Genomic DNA, 21,089 nt, shown 5'->3' on the forward strand with positions numbered 1-21,089 from the left:
GTATTCAGTTCTGGTGACTTTTAAAGCATATGGTTTTGCATTTGACTGGTTACCTGGTGAGCACAAGCTTGACGTCATTGCCACTCAGTACTTATCTGAATAACTCAAAAGTGCAAAGGAATGCTTAGGAGATTTACCTGAAAAATGAATAGTCCATCTGCACCTCTGTGGGTACTCAGAGTTTTTCCTGGGTTGATCCTGCACATCCGGGAGCTGCCTGTCTGTACTTCCCTGGTTTGGGGCCTGGCTTACACTGAGCAGTAGTGCCCAAGTGGCTTTGCTCTACCTTATTGAGGGCCCACCGTGAGGACATTGCTGAGAGCGCTGCCCGCAGTGTCACAAGAGAAGGGGCTCTGGTTTCTCTGCAAAGACTAATTGCCCTTTTCATGAGGGATCTGATTTGCTTTTATCTTGGAAAACCCGTGGATTAGAAACTATTCCTGCTTTGTGCAGGCTTCTAGGAAATTCAGAAAACATGCAGATGCTTGTTTCAAACATTAATTAATTAATTCAGTAATTACTGATGGAGTTTTTGAAGTGTACCAGGTACTGTTCATGGCACTGGAGATTCAAAATTAATAAGATGTTACGTTTGAGCGAGAGAGACAGATAATGAAGCTAAAACCCCAAATAAATGTATAACAAACGTCAGATAAATTGGAAGAAAAATACACAGAATGTGTACTAAGCTGTCCCTTAGAATGGTACTTGACTCATAGTAAACGCTGTATAGTATTAACTAGTATTTTATTAGTAGTAATACAAACATGATTGGTACAGAAGACAGACTGGAAAAAACAAGAATCAGTGTTGGATCTTTTTTTTTTTTTTTTTTTGGCCATGGCATGCGGGACCCCTGCAGTGGAAGTGTGGAGTCCACTTGACCGCCAGGGAATTCCCATGTTGAATCTTGATTAAGTACTCTGGTGAGGTGATGTGACGCAGAGTAACTTTGTGTGCTACTTTAAGATTTGGAGGTCAAGGAAACCTTTCCCGAGTTAGTGACATTTGAACCGAGAACTGGGTAGCCAATCATTGGTAGATCTGCGGGTAAAGGTGGAGACAGATTGGGAAGAACAGTCCCAGCAGTGAATACACAGGGTGCAGAGACCCCAAAGCAGAGGCCTCTGTCGCAGGACTAGGGAGCCCAGGGTTTGGACAGCATAGTGGGTGAAGGGGTACCTGGAGGCCAGTGATGTGGGGCTTTGTGAACCAGGAAAAGGCGATCGATTTACTCTTTGCCATGAGAGGCGATTGGGGAGTTTTAAGTAGTATATGGAACGACCTGGTCTGTATTAGTTAGTTAGTTAGTTATACATACTTATTTATTTTTGGCTGCGTTGGGTCTTCGTTGCGGTGCGCAGGTGTCTCATTGCGGTGGCTTCTCTTGCTACGGAGCACGGGCTGTAGGCGTGTGGGCTTCAGTAGTTGTGGCGTGTGGGCTCAGCAATTGTGGCTCGCGGGCTCTAGAGCGCAGGGTCAGTATTTGTGGCGCACGGGCTTAGTTGCTCTGCAGTATGTGGGATCTTCCCTGACCAGGGCTCGAACCCACGTCCCTGGCGCTGGCAGGCAGATTCTTAACCACTGAGCCACCAGGGAAGTCCCTGGTCTGTGTTTCGAAGGCTCCCTCTGGTTGCTGCACTGAGGTTGAGCTGTGGGGAGGGGAGAGGGAAGAATGGAGGCTGGGCTGCCTGTTAGGAGGCAGTTGTAGTTGTCAGGAGGCCAGAGTGGCTTAGATGAGGGTCGTCGCAGTGGGGTGAAGAGAGATGAGTAGATTGCGTGTGCTCTGCAGGCGGAGCTGATGAGGCTTATTATGGATTCGATTTTGGGGGTGAGGTGGGAGAGAGGAAGGCAAGGGTGGGAGCTGGGTTTTTGGCTTGTTTGAGTGAGTGAGGTGGGTGGAACAGTTTGGGGTGGGACTAGGGGACATCAGGAGTTCGTTTTGACTGCGTTAAGTTTGAGGTGCCTTCTCTGCATCTGAGTGGAGCTGTCCTGTGGCCTTGTTGACACATATGTCATCCTGCATATGGGCAAGTATGATTGTAGGATAAATTCACAAGTGCAGTTACTAGAGAATGTGCTTTTATAATTTCGACAGACACTTCCAAGTTGTCCTTCATAGATGTTATACCAGTATACACTTACCTTGGCAAATTTTGAGAGTAGTACCGGGTTTCCTTTATCATTGCTAACAGAGTGCGCTATCAAAGTTTTGGATTGCCAATTCTGCCAAGGTTTAGAATAGTATCATTGTATAGTTTTATTTTGTATTTTTCTTGTTATGAGGTTGAGCATCTTTTTATATATTGAAGAGTCTAATTTTCCTTTATGTACATTCTCATTTTCTTCACCCATTTTTCTATTAGGATGACAGTCTTTTCTATATATGTAGGAATATTTTTTAAATTAGGGATATTAGTCCTTTGTATGAAATAAAATCCAAATTTTTTTCTCACTTTTTTGCCTTTTGACTTTGCTTGTGGCACTTTTCTTCATGTAAAGTTTTTTGATATTTTAGTAGATGAAATTGCTGGTCTTTTTTAATGTCTTAAGATTTTTGGTAATAGCTGTAAAGGCCTTTTCTCTACTTAGGTTTTCTTCCAGTATTGTATCATTTCACTTTGATGTTTTAAGTGTTTGATCTGCTTGGAATTTATCTTGGTATAAAGGTCTCAGTATGGACCTACTTTCATTTTAGCTCCAGGTAATGCTGGTGGTCACAGCGACGGCACCGTAGTGGACCCACCTTTCCTTTGTCTTTGCCCCATTCCCTGCACCCTTGACCACCCCTATGTGTGGAAAATGTTTTCAATTCAAGTTCCACTTCTTCACCACACATTCCAGCATGTAGAATAACTCTTTCCTTCACTGAGTGTGTCTCAGTCTGCTAATTAGGCCATAAGGATTTTATAAAAATATTGATCAGAATACACTTAGCATGCATTTTTTAGGGTAATTTGTTTGTTTAGGAGGAAATTCTCCAAAGTGCCTTTTATTTGCACAACCTGATTGAATTGGGTTTGTTGTTTCTTGTCTGAAAACTGTTTCATATAATTTGTCTGCTTTTGTAGTTGTTTAAGGTAGGAGGTCAATTGTTCATCTGTTATGCCTGGAATTGGAAGTGATAGTTGGAGATTTTAACACTCACTTTTTAGCCACTGATAGAAGTAGACAAGCATCAGTATAGATGTAGATGATCTCAGTAGTACTGAGATAGGTAGCCACCTTCACGTGAGTCTGGTTTATAGAACGTTGTCTCAACACTTGGAAAATTTACTTTCTTTTCAACTGTCTGCATTATGTTCACTAAGATAGACCATAGTCTGGGCTATAAAAAGTCTCAATGAATATATGAAAAGGATTGAAAACATACGGAATATGTTCCCTGACCACAATTAGCCTAGTAAACCATAGCAAGATGATGTAGAAAAATTCTAAAGTTTTGGAAATTAGCACATCTAAATAATTGATTTGTCAAAAAGGAAATCACAAGGCAAATTAGAAAATCTTTTGAACTGAAGGATAATGAAAGCATAAAATTTGTGGGATAAAGCTGAAGCAGGGTTGAGAGGGAAATTTATAGCTTTAAGTGTTTATGTCAGAAAAGTAGGTCTGAAATCAGTGACTTAAGGTTCTACTTTATGAAGATAGAGAAGAGTACAGTAAATCCTCAGTAGAAAGAAGAAAATAAAAGGACACAAGTCAATAACATGGAAAACAGAAAAACAATAGAAAAGATTAACAAAGGCAAAGTTGACTCTTTAAAAAGATCAACAAAATTGATTAAGAAAAAAGAAAGAGCACTAATGACCAGTATCACGAAAGAAGGCGTGGTTGTCACCTCAGTCTTAATAAACTCAAAGCTTGGTGAAGCTCCCTTCAACTGACAGTTCTGCAGGCTGAGGGCTGTTTACAGTAACATTCAAGGACATAAGTGTTAGGTCCTGAGTCCCTCTATAAACCCTGGTAGTATTTTATTGTTTATAATTCTCTTAGTACACTGCTCTTCTTTCCTTCAAGCAGTCTTTTCAGGTCCTTTTGTGTCACCTCTAATTTAAATGCTCTCCCTTCCCTCTGCAACTAAGGATTCACCGAACTCCTGATTCTGCTGTCCCATCCATCGCCCCTCTTCCCTGCAGCCCTCTAGTTAGATAAACTTTGTTGTTTCTGTAATTCATGATGTGTGCCTGTGTGCTGCACCTAAGACATTTTTCTCTAATTATCTCTCTATGCGTGTGTCTTTCTCCACTGTTAGAGTTTGGAATTATGGCTTGGGACCTAGCCCCTCACACACAGTATTTGGAACGTTGTGTTTTTGAATGAATGTTCTTGTGGGAAAATGTTTTGAGCTCCAAATAGGTGAATTATGGATGAGCTTTAGGATCACAGTTTTGTATACCTGGCTTGATATGCATGAATTTCTGTTGTCACTGTTTGATGACCTACCTAAATTGACGTGAAAATTGAGAATTTTGAATATTACCCATTATTGTTAGAAATATTTTACATCAGTGTTGATCACTTATTTGAAAGGTTGTGGGAGAAACAGAATATGTGTTTAGGTTTTGTGTTTATATGAAGTGACACTGTGTCGTGGTAGTTAATATGCTTCCTTTGGCTACCATACTTAAAAGGCATACTTTTATTCTGTTATTTATTAAGAAGAGATTAAATAAACCGTGTTTGTCAATATAAATGCTTTACTGTCATGCTTATTCATAACCTTGGTTATGAATAGTATATTCTTTAGTTCTTAAGTCTTCAGATGCCCTCTGGTAGATATGATTCAGAATTAATTAATAGTACTATTCAATCTTTTTAGGTGTCACAGTAGTACTTTGAAGAAATATGCTTGTAATCTTTGCCTCAAGGGTTTCCCCAAGTTGATCTCTCAGTTTCGATGAGTGCATTGCTCGACAGTGAGGATGTTTTCTTGGTAACTTGAGAGCTCCTAAGGAGTAGATGATCAAGCCAGTATTCATTACTGTGTTGTTGGCATATGTTTAAATAAAAAGTATGACATGTCTATTTCTCTGGTTAATTTTAGCACTAAGTTTCTGACTAAAACAATTTAATATGTTTTATTATACCTGAACTTGTAGCTAAATTTCATTATTGTTTAAACTATAGTGAAGTATTTTCCTTTCTCAACTTAGGTAAAAACTATAGTAGGCCCTTTCCTCCAGTTGAATAAACTTGAATCATTTCAATACATTTTTCAGAAGTAAAATCAGAGAAAAATATTTTGAGAATTTTCATTTTCTTTTAGCTGCTAATAGAAAAATAGTATGTGAACCTCTAAAACATTTGAAGATTACAGCTAATCAAAAATTCAATAAACAGTACTTTTATGTATAAGATATTCCTATAAAGTAGATAAGGCCATGTCTATTTTACTATGTTTGTAGTAACCAAACCTTTCCCTCCTTTTTTCTTAGGTTCTTGATTATTACAGACCATTTTCTGAAAAGCCCGGAATTGGTTAAAGTCATGTATGCCAAAATGAGCAATCAAGAAAGGTAACCCCAAAAACCAGTGTGGTTTTGAGTATTTAGCATTCCATATAGAGTATTCTGTACACATGACTGAAAAACTGTGTGGTTTCTTAGTTGGCACAAAATCTCTAAATACATGTTTCTGTGTCAGTAATGGTTTTAAATTGGTTGGTTAACATTACAGCTCAGCCACAATAGGCAGTGATTTACGTAGGGTTGCAGAATCCAGGTTGGCGCCATTATTCAGTAAAACCATATTAAAAAATGTTAAGAACAAAATGTTATGCTTATCCCTCGGTTTTATAAAAGTAAATCATGCAGCTGTGTATTACAGCTGTATAGGTGAAATGTGCTCATTTGTTCACATCCCGGCTGTCATGATTTGGGATACATTCTGCTAGGTTTATAGTTTTCCAGTAGACCATTTTCATTTTAGACTGAAAGAAAATCAGTACCCCTCTGTGACCTTCACTGACCGTGCAGGGGAAGAGCAGTGCCCTCTGAGCCCAGAGACCTTAGTACCTTGGCTCTGTGCTTTGTTGTCATGGTAACTCTTTATGTGACCTTAGCCAGTTCTTTCACCTTGTTTGGATTCAGTTTCTTGACATGTAAAATTAGAGGATTGAATAAAATGATTCCTAGTACTCGGTCCATTCCAAGAGTGTATGTTTTTCCTAACCTGATTGGAAATGTTGCCTTAGGAAAATAAAACTTACCCAGAAGGCACAGATCTAATGATCAAAAACCGTAAAAAATGTTAATCTTTTGATTGTAGTCACAATTTTGATAATTGCTGTGGTTTTGAAATTCTTTCTGTATATTTGGGTTCCAACAGTTAATCTTTATGCACTCCTTTGTAGTTTTGTTAAGTAGTGTTTTTTTCTTCTTTAATATCTTTAACAAAAAGGAAAAGTTTGTGCTTTTAAAGTCAGTTTAAATGCCATATTTATAAATCCAGTACCCCCTGCCACCACTGTCATATGCATACTTCTCTTGCAGAAAAAGAATTAAAATAAGTAATACGAAGCATAGTGCTATAAATTAGTAAATTGCTTTGCAGTAAGGAACGTCCGAATGCAAGGAGAATACACAGTTTAATATTCAAGTTTATATTTTCCATATTCCTATCAGATGATCTATTGTTAACTGATCCATTTCCTAACCAAATGAGGATGACAGACTAAACATTGTCCATTTTTATTTATACAGAACTTGTAGCCACGGCTTTCCTACTTCATACAAATTCCTTACTCACCTGCCGCCTCCTCCCCGTCCTCTGTTTTTCTTCCAAAGGAGAAGTGCTTTTGTTTCATCACGTCGTCTGTTACACACTGTATCATGTCACACACCTGCTTGCCATTGTATGACACTAGTGTTAGATTGTTAGCTCTGTGAGGGCCAGGATTTGGTCTTTTTTATTCTGTGGTGTCTACATTTCCTAGCCAGTGCGTGGCACGTAACAAGCGCTAAAAAAAGTTTTTGAATGAAAGCTTGTGTAGACGAATGAATTTTTCTTACTCATGAAAAGTTTTATCTAGTATATTCATTAATGTAACATCACCTACTGGATTGGAAACGTCAGAGTTATCCCCACCTCCTCCTCCACTTTCCGCTTTACACTGGTCAGTAAGCCTTACCGAGTATATCACCTTAGTATGTTGTGAATTCACTCGCTTGTTGCAGCTCTGGTTTACATGTCACCTTTGACTGGACTTTGGCTACAGCCTGTTTAAAAACTGTGATAAAATACACATAATATAGAATTTACCATCGTAACCTTTTTAAAACGTACAGTTCAGTAGTTTAGGTGTATTCACATTGTTGTGCAACCAATCTCCAGAACTTTTTCATCTTGTAAAATTGAAACTATACCCATTAAACAACTACCTGCATTTCCCCCTCCCCCAGCCCCTGGCAACCACCATTCTACTTTCTGTCTCTATGAACTTGACTCCCCTAAGTACAGTTGATCCTTGAACAATGCAGGGCTCAGAGGCACTGAACACCAGCGCAGTCAGAAACCCAAATGTAACTTACAGTCGACCTCCGCATCCGAGCGTCCTCTGTGCCCTCGGATTCAGCCAACAGCAGATCGTGTAGTACTGTAGTGCCTGTTTATTGAAAAAATTCCACATACACATGAACCCACACAGTTCAAATCCATGTTGTTCAAGGGTCAACTGTACCTCACATAAGTGGAATCACACAGTATTTGTCCTTTCATGACTGGCTTATTTCACTTAGCACAGTGTCCTTAAGGTTAGTCCATGTTATAGCACGTGTCAGAATTTCCTTCCTTCCTAAGGCTGAATAATATTCCACTGTATGTATTGACATATGTCACATTTTGCTTATCTAGTCGTCCATCGATGGACAACTGGGTTGCTTCCACCTTTCAGCTACTGTGAATAATACTGCTGTGAACAATACTGATTGTTCTAATTTTTGTTTTTCTCTTCTCCTCTGTCATCTACTGAACTGCCTGCGTGGGTCTTGCCCTGCCGTTTAGTGGCGTATATAACTTGTTACAGGATGCAGTTAGATTCCATGGTGTGGCGTTCAAGGCCCTTTTTAAACGTAGCTTCATTTCCAGCTCCTTCTCATTCTCTCCCCCAGTCACCACACTGTAGCCACACAGAACTCCTCTCAGTTTTCCAGGCTTTCCGTTTGGCTTCATGCTTTTGCGTGTGTCCTTTTCTCTGCCCGAAATGTCCTGACTACCCTCTCTCCTTCTGGTGAATACACACTCATGCTCTGTTGGCCCTTTTCAGATACTGCCTGCTTTCTGTTGGCTCTCCTGACTTTCCCAGGCAAAGTTCTTTGCATCCTCATCTGCACGTTTATCATGATGATTTGCTTTTCTGCTAGAATATGTATTCTTCAAGGACAGAAACTGAATCTTGTGAGTTCTCTATTCTTAACACCCACCAGAATCAGTACTGGAACAGTATTGGAATGGAAAACTCTACTAATATCAAACACTTACTGAAGCCTGTCTGTAAGCTGCTGTCTCTGTTGATACTGTAGACAGCAGATGGCTCCGTCAGCCAAGAGGAGGTGGTGTGCTGCCATGGACCTCGTGGGTCTTGGCCGGTTCCGGTGGAGCTCACTGTGGGAACTGCTGAGTCTGCTTACTTGTCTTTGCTCGGCTAGGAGGAGGGGATGGGGTCTTGGCAGGAGCGCTCAGAGGTCTGCGGCAAAGTCGAGGCTGCTGGGTTCCCTGTTGACTCGTTTGGGGCAGTGACAGATAATTCTTTGTTCAGAGTGGAACGTTGACAGAATAACAGGATTGAAAAGATACGTTTTTCTCAACAGGGATGTATAACGAATTAACTTCTCCCCTTGCACCGGGAATGGTGCTACACACCATCCTGTGAGTACCGAGTAGACAGTCAGGACATTTTCTGTGTTCTGTGGTTCAGATGAGGGACTGCACTGGAGATTTCTGGGGGGCCTTTGTGGCATCTCAGCTGGGAACACACACCAGAGGCTCCTGAGGCAAGCCCAGGCTGTGGCCCCAACCTGCTGAATTAGAGTATCCGGTCGGGTTGGGGCTGTTAGATTTAAAACGCTGGAGGCTCAGTCAGCAAAACAAGCACTGTATTCATTAAGCACCTGCTGGCGGTCCCTGGGGCCCCAGGGTGCACAGTGCCCACCCGCCCTTAGTGGTGGGAGGGGAAGCGCCATGTGAGTTCGGAAGCTCTTTTCTTGTGCTGGTTCTCTTAGTTGTCACAGTTAGTTGACTCCTTCACCCTGGTAGTTTATTTGGGCAGATTACTTGGTGAAGATATTTTGGATACAGGGTCAAAATCAATTCACATGGTATGATTCAGCAGAAATGAGAGCCTGTGTTTATACAATTTTCTTGTCCCCCTTCCCAGCGAATTGGAGTAATATTGAATTAAACTAGCTGCTCTTGGAAACCAACTTTTGTAGTTTTCAGGTTTATAATTTGTATAGCATAGTACTTAAGAGCAGAGGCTAGTTGTGCCACTCACTACTTTGGGTAAGTTACTTTTTGGAACTCTGTTTCATCTGTAAAATGAGGATAATAATGGTAGGCACCCCCTGAAACTGTCGTGGTTACTAATTGAAATGTATATAAAGCTCTGAGTGCTGGCATGTAATCATCACTCAGTAACTGTGAGTGGCTGCTTCTGCTTCCATATTTCTGCTGTTATTACTGCTTCTCCTCTGATGATCTTGACTTTTTCCTCCAGGTAGCATCACTGTTATGTATGAAGGCAACATATAGCCATTGTCATTTAATCCTCAAAAAGACCTTGTGAAATAGGTGTTATTCTTGCCATTTAGGTATTTGCCCTGGGTTACAAAGGTAGCAGAGGTGGTATTTGAACTCTGTCTGTCTGATGCCAAATCACTGATCATTTTCCCTGTAACGCACTAACTTCTTATATCTGTAATTTATGAAGGGACTAAGGAGATTAATTCAGCAACAGCTGTCTGCCTGTATCTTGGTTAGCCTGTTTTCCAGGTTAATAAAAGTTTTGGCCTTTGTGGCATGCCATTCAACAAATTATACAGGTGGAGTAGTTCAAATATAAATTCAGAATTTGTTGGAGATGTCAGTCTTTGAATTACAGATATTTTATTTCCAGAATTATAGGATATTATTTCCTGCCCTAGAACGCTCATGAAACTCCCTCTCTCATTCTTTCCCCCTCCGCCTTTGCCCTTCACTCTCATAAAAAACTTACCTGTTTCAAGATGGTGCAAGCATGGCTTTTGAAATTGTAGACTGCATCAATTTAAGCATAACTTTAAAATATGAATCTTGCTATAGAATTTTCTCCTAAAATCCTTCACGTGTACATTGCTGTCAGTTTTTTTATGAAACAGGAATCATCATTTTGAGGACAGTGTATGTAACTGTTCAATCAGAAGTGAATTAGAAGTAGAATGACAGCCAGTGATTGAGAGATAAAATTATAGAGTGACTCTGAGTTGAGTGCTGTGTCTGGTGAGCCTGAGGCAGCTCAAGTGATGATTTCTGGTTTAAAGGAAGTGAGGCTGAGGTGTAATAATTTTAGACAGCTAGTCTCTGACCTCTTTGACTGGGTTTGGTCCCCCCCCCCCCCGGTTAAATTATTTATTTAGTTAGTTAGTTTTGGCTGCGTCAGATCTTAGTTGCAGCACGGGATCTTTTGTTGTGGCATGTGGGCTTCAGAGCACGTGGGCTCTCTAGTTGAGGCTCTTGGGCTCAGTAGTTGTGGCGCACGGGCTTAGATGCCCCGCAGCATGTGGGATCTTAGTTCCCTGACCAGGGATCAAACCCACCTCCCCCTGCATTGGAACGTGGATTCTTTACCACTGGACCACCAGGGAAGTCCCTGACTGGGTCTTTCTACTTTTGCATCCTTCACTCCTGAGTGAATAGATTTGTTAGACCACTTGTGTTCTGTTATGTTTTCAAGGAAGTATTTAGTGTGGTTCCCCCGAGACTGGAAGAAGTAAGACATTCCACATTATGTCCCATTTTCCCTGACTGCAGTACTTTTCAGTACACATATGTTTTCTGGCATAGAAGTGGGGATGACAAATGAAATGCACAATCAAAATAAATGCTTCTGAAAGAAAATTTCCTACTTGAATTATATGTCCTGTGTGTGATCCCTTTATTTTATGAGAAGGATTTTTTGTTTTGTTTTTGTTTTTCTTTTCCTTGGACGCGCTGTGTGGCTTGTGGGATCTTAGTTCTCCAACCAGGGATTGAACCCAGGCCCTCGGCATTGAAAGCGCGGAGTCCTAACCACTGGACTGCCAGGGAATTCCCGAGAAGGATAGTTTTTGATGGTGGCTAGAAGTAGAGGGAGTTGGAGAGTTAGGTGGGGATTCTGGGTGGGAGAGCCCCATATATCAGACTAAAGTTTTTGGACCCACTCCTTAACAGTGGGAGCCTGTAAAAGTTTTTATTGGCAGATGACTTAATATAAGTACGATCATTTAATGAAGTATAATTTTTTCTCAGGTAATATCCAAGCTTGGTTTGTATTTTTATATTTTAAAGATTCATTTCTGATTTTTTTTCTCCCCTTTTTTCCTTCCAAATCACTCATTCCCCATCTCCTTAGATCTCCCATCTTGTAATCACCTAACAGAGTGTAGAGGTGCATCTCCTGAGCCAGGGAGAAGTCTGAGGGAAGCACTGCCCCTGGGTGACTGTGTAAAGCAGGCAGGAAGTCTGCGTTTACCTCACCTCTTGGGGCCACCTCCCACGTCTCCCCCTGTCAGCCGGCCTCCTTGGACCCCAGGGCCTTCCTGTGGCTGCTGGACAGCCTGGGTCGCACCACCCCGTGGCCCACCTTTTGTCCTGAGCCCTCCTGACCCCTTCGGGATCTGCTCCTTCCTCGCTCCAGCTCTGCCTGGTGTTTGGTCCTTTCCCCCAGTTACGACCTGTCTTGTTCCTCCTTCCTCTTCGCCCTGTTTTGGGAAGCAGTCCACTGGGTGCTGAACTCCTTAAAGCCAGGGATCACGACTTCTTAGACCTCGAAATAACTGCCACATTACAAGGAATATTTTTAGAGCAGACATTTGGGTTCCTCTTGAATCATACGCGCTAGGTGGCCTCTTCCTTAGCATTCCCGGAGGATCGTCCTGCTCAGGGAAGGTGGAAGGCCTGGCTCTGGGCCAGAGCACCCCGTTCATCTTCAAAGATCGTATGTGAATTCGAGAAAACAATCATACCCCAAGGCTGAACTACTTGTTGTTGTTCTGTGCTCAGCCGAGGGGATTATTTGTTTGTTTTGTTTTGGGTTAATAATTTCTATAAGAAATCTGAAGTTTTAGGAGTTCTGAAAATCGCTGAGGTCTGTGGGTGATATTAACAGACTGATGATCTTTGCCAGCCTTTGGCTAAAATACAGGAAGAGTTCAGCACGTTTTATTTTCTACTTGAAGCAGTAACCAACTCTTATTTTTCTCTTAGTGAGACATGCTCCCTGCCTAATGCAAGTATATTTTCCCTCATTTGCTAAGCATTTTAGATATTTGTATCACTTCTGATATAGAAATACATGAGAATTATGCATATCAGAAAAAAATCCCAATCAGAATGTGATTTGGAGAAACATCCTACTTGATTTATGCTGGATAGGCTGTTCTGTGTATGATTTGTTTTTCCTGGGAGAAGGAAAGAGATTGTTGAATAGAAATATTTAAGTGATAATTTAAATATTGAAGTAAAAATGGCCTAAGTTTGGTCTTCAGATTTGTGTTTTTTGTAAAGTAAAATAATGAAACAAACAAAAAACCCAACCTTCACAAGTAGAATGAGTGGGTAAAGCATTTGGCCCAGGAGACAGAGATTGAATCCTGTGTTTGAATCCTGCCACGGCAGCTCAGTATGTGTGACACTGGCAAGTAAATTGATTAGCCTCACTAGGCCTTATTTCCCCCTTTGCTCTTGGGGCTGTTGACGGTATCTGCCTCATGAAGGTTTTGTGTAGATTGAATGAGGAAAGGTATGCAAAATGTTTAGCTCTGTAGTAAATAGTGAATAAATGTTAGCCCACTTAACTTTGCTATTGTTATAGCAGATGTAAATACTATAAAACTTAATTTGACAACATTTCTGAAATGTGGAATTATTCCAGTGCTGAAAGTAATGGATATAAAAAGGTGCTTGGTTCTGTAACCAAGTCACATCAAAGAAATCAAGATTTTAAAAAACAGGCAGTTGATGAAGATTAATTGTATTCACAAAAAATATGTTTTCCCTAGCTAGACATTATAAACAAGTAAGGAATTTAAAAATAAAAATATTCTCTTAAAATGGCCTCTGTAAATGTTTTTAGCGTTATACAATTTCAGTATTGCATATTCATGTAAAAATCTTTTATGTTTTATAGGGTTACGTTGTTAGACCTTATGATAGCCAAACTAACGGGTGATGAGCCGCTGAGCAAGGATGAGATCCCCGTGTTTTTGAGCCATGCTGAGTTGATCGCGAGCACTTTTGTGGATCAGTGCAAGACTGTGCTGAGACTGACCTCTGAGCAGCACGCTGATGATGAGGTGAGAGAACAGACGGAGTTTCTGACCCAGCCGGGTCCTCTAGGGACAGAAGCTTTCACATCTATTAGAGGGGCTTCCCTGGTGGCGCAGTGGTTAAGCATCCGCCTGCCAGTGCAGGGGACACGGGTTCGAGCCCTGGTCAGGGAAGATCCCACGTGCCGCGGAGCAACTAAACCCGTGCGCCACAACTGCTGAGCCTGCACTCTAGAGCCCGCGAGCCACAACTACTGAAGCCCACGTGCCACAGCTACTGAAGCCCGCGTGCCTAGAGCCTGTGCTCTGCAACAAGAGAAGCCACCGCAATAAGAAGCCCGCGCACCGCAGTGAAGAGTAGCCCCCGCTTAACGCAATTAGAGAAAGCCCGCGCGCAGCAACAAAGACCCGACGCAGCCATAAATACATACATACATACATACAATTATATAAGTAACGTATCTGCTGAATGTTGGTGGGTGCACTCCCTCTCTAAAATTCCTATGTAGGGGCCTTTGGGATGTGATTAGGTCATGAGGGCCCTCATGAATGTAATTAGTGCTCTTATAAAAGACACCCCAGAAAGATTCCTTACCCCTTCCACCATGTAAGGGCACAGCAAGAAGTTGGCCATCTGAAGCCTAGAAGAGGCCCCTCCCCAGAACCCAACCACGCTGGCACCCTGATCTTGGGCTTCCAGTCTCCAGAACTGTGAGAAATAAATGTTTGTTGTTTATAAGCCACCCTGTCTATTGTATTTTGTCATAGGAGCCTGAGCTAAGACAGTATCCTTATTTTAGAACAGTTACGAAAATACAGAAAAGGGAGAACAGTGCCCTTATTCTTACCATCCAGAGTTAATGACTTAACAAAATAATAGTTAATATATTTTTCTAGGCAAATAACATCAAATACATGCATGCATACATACACACATACACAAACATATATATATGTATTAAAAATGAAATCATTCTGGGCTTCCCTGGTGGCGCAGTGGTTAAGAATCCGCCTGCCAATGCAGGGGACACAGGTTTGATCCCTGGTCTGGGAAGATCCCACATGCCGCGCGGAGCAACTGAGCCCACGTGCCACAACTACTGAAGCCCATGCACCTAGAGCCCGTGCTCCTCAACAAGAGAAGCCACCGCAATGAGAAGCCCGTGCACCACAACAAAGGGTAACCCCCTCTCGCCACACCTAGAGAAAGCCCGTGCGCAGCAGCGAAGACCCAGTGCAGCCAAAAATAAATAAATAAAATAAATTAAAAAATGAAATCATTCTGTACCACCTATTTGTAAGTTCCTGTTTTTTCTTCTCCTGAATGTAAGTTAGTTGCATGAGGGCAAAAGTTTTGACTGTTATGTTCAAAGAACTATGTACATAGTAGGCACTTTAGTGGATATTTGCTGAGTGCACAAACAAGCAATACATAGTGAATGTCTTTTTAAAATGCCGGTGTAGCATTCTGTGTAAAGAATTTACCATAATTACTTGTCTGTAATTGGACACTTGAGTTGTTATTTCTGTTTATTATAATTAGTGCTGTAGTCTGTGTCTTTGTAGTTATGTCTTCATACATTTTAAAATTCTCCTCAAGCCTGCCCTCGATCATTTAGGTCTTTTCTTTACTAAGGAGATGGACACTAGCTTACAGTAATTCTGTTTCCCTCCTCTTTACTTCAAGAATTCTCTTTATTTTTGTCTGCTCCTTCCTTTCCTTCTGTCTTAAAGTTAGCATTGTTCTTTCTCTGGAATACTACTCAGCAGTAAAAAGAAATGCACTTCTGGTATAACAACAGAGATGAATCTCAAACATAGATTGGAAATAGACTAGAGAATACACTGCATGCGTCCATCTCTGTGAAATTCTACAGCGGGCAAAACTTATCGATTGTAACAAAGCAGATCAGCTGTCACCCGGGCTGGAAGTGGAGGGGTGGAATTGATTGTCGAGGGACATGAAGGAACGTTTTGGGTAATAGAAGTGTTATACGTAGCTGTGTACAGTGACACAACCCTACTCTTCAGATGGACATATTTTATTGCATATGAATTATATACCTCGAGTGTCGATTTCAGCGTGTTCGAAAACATCACAGAGGTTATTTCCGTGCTGATAGGAATGGTGAGTAGAGAGGTAATCACTTGGGCGCAGAGGCGGGAATAGGTGAGCAGGCTGCCCTTTGACAGGCCCGTCCACTTGCTGTCTCCAGATGGGAAGGTAGGGAAGGTGGACCCTGACCCACAGCATTTCCTGGAGGGCTGTGTGTGACACTGCGGACCTGTTAACTCCCACAGTAAATGTAGGCCGTGATTATGCTTGTTCTGCCATGTAAGGGTATTTCCTTCTTTGTGAAAATACTTTCTTCAAGGTTGCTTTGCTGTTGATTTTCTGTGCTGGATCAGAGAGGCCATGTCAGGTCTCGCGGTAAGGTCAGTATTTTAATTCTCCTTTCTGTGGTAGCAGAAAGCTTTACTTGTAGGCTGCTTCTCTTTCTGGAGATAGAGTTGCCTCTGTTTCCAGCAGGAGGAGCAGCGAGCTGTGCTTCAAGGAAGTTTCAAAAAGGAATTTTCCAGGAGACAGAAAATGAAGTACACTTAGTACTTGTTAAATCACAGATTTGAACTTTTTCAAGGCACTTATATTCAAAGTATAGATGATTTCAATATTTTACCAAGAAGTTACCTGATGTAACTTTTTATGTTTAGGAAAAGTTATATTTTTTACACTTCTTTCTTTAAAGGTGGGAGGAATTATTATGCATTAATAGATAGAAAATTGTAGATAGTTATTTTTTTTTGAAAAGCCCAAATAGTTAACTTTTTGAAAATTCATTGATCTATATACTCATGACTTGTACTTGTTAATGTATATATGGTATCCTTTAAGGTTGAAGTTTAGAAAAAAGCCATAGTAGTATTTAAGAAGGACCTGTACCTCAATATTAAATATACCATAAACCTCATAGTGTATCGGAGCTGGCCTCTACCAACCTCTGAGAGTCAGTTATTAATTAATATGCAGAAATTTGTGAGCTTGGTAGTTTGAAGTCAGCCACGGTAGAAGTGTTTATACCATTCACTGCTGAATCCACTGCCAGTTTACCAGCAAACCACTGCATTTACCCATTTGTGATATTTTTAGGACAGGACGTCCAATAAAGTTCTCATGATGCTATGACCTAAAAATCAGAATGAAAATAGATGTTTTTAATAGCATCAGTTTTTAAATTTATTTAATTGTTTGGCTTTAAAATTCTGAGGTTTTATTCGTGTGTTCCTTTATACAAATACTCTTAGGTTCTCATATTAACATACCTGTTTCTGTCCTTTGGTAAATTTTGGCGTACTATTTGTTTCCAGTTTTTGGTGTGTTTTTGTCAGCTGTAGTATGCTTATTTTTTAAGATTGAAGAGTCAGTTTAGCTTTATCTTGAGTCTCAGTCTTGTCACTTGCTGTAGTGAAACTTGCCTTTCTTATGAAATATTTTCTTTGTTGTAAGAAAAAATAATTCAAGCCAAATGCTGTGGAACAGAAGGTTAAGAACTCATCTTTTTCACCCATCCCCCCCCCATCTATTTTCTACAGATATATCAGCGTATACTTTTTTCCCTCTGAAAGTTTTTTGTATATACACACCTATACATTTTGTTGCTTTTTTGAGACACAATATACTATATATTCTATCCTGGAACTTCCTTTTCATCCCCATTCTTGTTTCATCAACAATCCCACCCATTCTTATGCCAGTTGCCCCTGATTCAAAGAGGGCTCCCACATAGTTCATCAGTTAATAGTTTACATGTGTCTCTAAAAGATAAGGAGTCTTCATACATAAGTAAAATACAGTTAACACATCTGAAAACTTAATAAAATTTTAATATCAAATGAACAGTATTCAAATGTTCCCCATTGTCTAATATTCTTTTTCAAGTTTATTTCTTTGAATCAGGATATAAGGGCATACATTGCAATTGGCTGCTGTATCTTAAATCTCCTTTGACTAGGTTCCCCTTTCCTCTTCCTCCTCCTCTCTTTTTTTTCCACCTTTGCTCATTTTCTGTTGAACTGGAGTGTTTCACCTGTACAGTTTCCTACAGTTTCCTTTTTGATGAGGATATCTCCATGGTGGGGTTTAACATACCCCCTCTTTTCCTTGCATTTCCTGTGAAGGATAATTCCTTCCAGAGGCTTATTCGGATTTGGGTTAGGTCTTTTTTTTTTTCCTCTTTCTAGTATATTTCATTGTTGGTGATAAGTACTTTCATCAAGAGTCATATAATGTCTGGTTGTCTCTCTTTGTAATGTTAGCAGTTGTTAATGACTATTGCCTAGATCCATTAATTCTTTTTTTTTTTTTTTTTTTTAATGAATAGCCCAGTTTGCTTTTTTTTTTTTTTAAAGAAATTCACGTTCTTTTTTATTTTATTTTATTTTATGACTGTGTTGAGTCTTCGTTTCTGTGCGAGGGCTTTCTCTAGTTGCGGCAAGTGGGGACCACTCTTCATCGCGGTGCGCGGGCCTCTCACCATTGCGGCCTCTCTTGTTGCGGAGCACAGGCTCCAGACGCGCAGGCTCAGTAATTGTGGCTCACGGGCCCAGTTGCTCCATGGCATGTGGGATCTTCCCAGACCAGGGCTCGAACCTGTGCCCCTGCATTGGCGGGCAGATTCTCAACCACTGCGCCACCAGGGAAGCCCCCATTAATTCTTTGCAGGTTGTGAAATGGTGGTATTTGGACTCTATCATTCATTTTTCATTTTTTAGCTGGAATATTTTATAAAGAGAAACTTCTAATAAACTATTAGGTTATGCAAGGTTCATTTTGATTAAGAAAAACAGAATAACTGGTTGATCCCCCCCCCCTTTGATTACCTGTCTTCAAAGTATTGAGCTGGTTTTATGGCATCATACAAAGTTGATGAGTGAGTTGTTTAGTTTTACTTTAATTGTTATTATGAAGTCATGGCTTGTAAACCACTGGATTTGTTTTCAGTCCATTTTAGCAGTAATTCTTCCTAATGGTTTCACGTGCCATTGCTGGCCGGGGGAGCCTCTTCAAGTTGCTTCTGATTCCTTCTGACATGATCCGAGGAGACTCTGATAGCTGCCTTGCTCTCTGGTATGACAAGGTGTCCAGGGTCATCTCGTATGTGCTCTGCCCCAGACTTACAGCCAATCAGCCATTTCTTGAAGGAGAATTGGTATCCGAAGTTGACCGTCTGGGCAACTACTCATTTAATAAAAGAGGATGCAGACGCTGTGCTAAATAAGTTAATGGATTTGCTCCAGTCTTCTAAACAGACTTCTAATCTAGATATTTTCTCCTAACTTTTAAACTAGCAAGCGAAAGCTATTAAACAAAATTAAAGACACAAAAAAATGTGTGTTTCTTGCTATTTGAGATTTCAGAATACTATATTAAAATATTATCTCCTGGGGACTTACGTGGTGGTCCAGTGGTTAAGACTTTGCGTTCCAGTGCAGGAGGTGTGGGTTCGATCCCTGGTCGGGGAGCTAAGATCCCACATGCGTCGTGGTCAAAAAACCAAAACATAGAGCATGTTGTAACAAATTCAATAAAGACTTTAAAAGTGGTCTGCATCAAAGAAATCTTTAAAAAAAAAAATACTGTCTCCTAATTGGAGAATAATAAATACACATTTAGAATTTTAAAAAGGAAATAACTTGTTTTTCTTTTGAAGAACATTATGTGAGATAATAAACGGTTAAATTTATATTATTTACCACATTTTGTCAAATAATGTGTACTATAAAAATGAAGTAAAAAAATCTGTGCAAAAGTTACATTTTAAAATTATATTTAGACTACCTAATGCCATGCAGTTGGTAGCTGGTAGTTTCTTGATCATGTACTCTATTTGATAACAAATTACTTAGTAGTTATGTGAACTAACATTTTCAAGTATCTTTTCTAAGCTACCAAGATATTGCATATAGGTTTATATTCACCCAGAAATAATCCAAGTTATTGCAGCTGAAGTTCTTTCAACCACAGCATTTTACAGGATTCCTGTGGACAAGAAATTAATGTATTTCATGGGATATTTGTATCTTTAAAGTAGAACTTGCTTGCTGGGAACGCTTTAAAAAGAAAGTATTTGCATAAATGTTATGTACATAGCTAGTAATTTTGAACATTTATTCCACTGTTGGAAGGTATTTTTGCTTGAATAAGAACTTTTCTGACTCTTTGCTCCAAGAAGACACATAATGACACATAATCTTGCATTCTTGATAGCAGATGTCTGCTGTTGGTGAAAATGATTATTCCTGTACATGTTTAATACTTCTGTTTTGTTCTTGATAGTTCTGGTTCTCTGTTTAGATGTTACAAGCACTGTCTCTTGAATATTTTTTGTAATATTTCATTCTCCTACAGTTACTTAATAATAGTCAAATCATTTAGCTTGCCTTAAAAGTCATATTTTCTTTTCCTTTTAGGAGGCACTGGCTACAATTAGGCTTCTTGATGTCCTTTGTGAAATGACTGCTAATACTGACCTGCTCGGCTATCTACAGGTTTTTCCTGGCTTGCTGGAAAGAGTGATTGGTGAGTGAAATATCGCACATATTATTTTATTTATTTATTTATGTATTTATATATGTTTTATTTATTTATTTATTTGGCTGCGCCGGGTCTTTAGCTGCAGCATGCGGGATCTTTGGTTGCAGCGTGTGGGATCTTTGGTTGCAGCATGAGGGATCTTTAATTGTGGCATGCATGCGGGATCTAGTTCCTTGACCAGGGATTGAACCTGGGCCCCCTGCATTGGGAGCGTGGAGTCTTAACCGCTGGACCACCATGGAAGTCCCCATGTTATTTTTAACTAAAAAATCTTTGACTTGTCATACTGTAGTATAAGTTCAAACACAGATCCTGAATTTTCAGTGTATTAGTATATTTTTGAGATTTTTTGGAATATTTTTTCTTGAAAGGAATCACAGTGTTTTGGTAACAGCTCAGGCTTTTGCCACTTACCTGCTGTTTGTGATGCCTAATCAGCTGATGAGGATATTAATCCTGTTACACAGGGTGCCCATAGTGGGTGTTCCATCAGTAGTGGTTGTGATGGTGATGATGGAGGGGGGCAGTTACGACAGTGATGGGGGGGTTATGACAGTGATGGGGTTTCGATGATGTTGGCGATTTTCATGCTCCTATAGCTTTACCAGATTTGTTAGTAAATTTTTCCAGTTACACTTATGGAACATGAAGAATATTGCTTTACCCCTAGTACTGATAATTATGTATTCTGTTCTTATGAGAAAACTGTTTTAAACAAGAAGCCATTGCTTGAAATATTCCCATCTTTGCTAAAAAGCTGTTTGCAAAATAATTCATCTACAACCTGTTCCTTGTGCTTAGCCATGCTTATGGTTGCTCTTCAGTGTTTGCTATTTTTTTCTTTAAAAAAAAGATTATACTTATTCTGGAGACCCATATGCTAAGAAAGATGAATTGGTGTCTAGATGGATAGATGAGTTAGCAGTGAGCTTTAGGAGATATTTAGAATCGCATATCAGTGTTTTATTTTGAATGCGGTGCTTCCAGTGATAATT

General features: G+C 40.2%; 1 protein-coding gene across 1 annotated transcript in view; it reads left to right on the plus strand.

Annotated features, from left to right (window-relative positions):
* ATXN10 (ataxin 10) overlaps positions 1-21,089 on the plus strand; it is a 153,359-nt gene that overhangs the window by 41,478 nt on the left and 90,792 nt on the right. The window contains exons 6-8 of the mRNA XM_082350835.1: positions 5,439-5,519; positions 13,364-13,529; positions 19,971-20,079. Coding sequence (XP_082206961.1) covers positions 5,439-5,519; positions 13,364-13,529; positions 19,971-20,079 — 356 coding nt within the window. The remainder of the gene's footprint in view (positions 1-5,438; positions 5,520-13,363; positions 13,530-19,970; positions 20,080-21,089) is intronic.

The sequence above is a fragment of the Balaenoptera borealis genome (genome assembly GCF_965194805.1).
Source record: "Balaenoptera borealis genome assembly, chromosome: 13".
NCBI classification, from domain to species: Eukaryota; Metazoa; Chordata; class Mammalia; order Artiodactyla; family Balaenopteridae; genus Balaenoptera; species Balaenoptera borealis.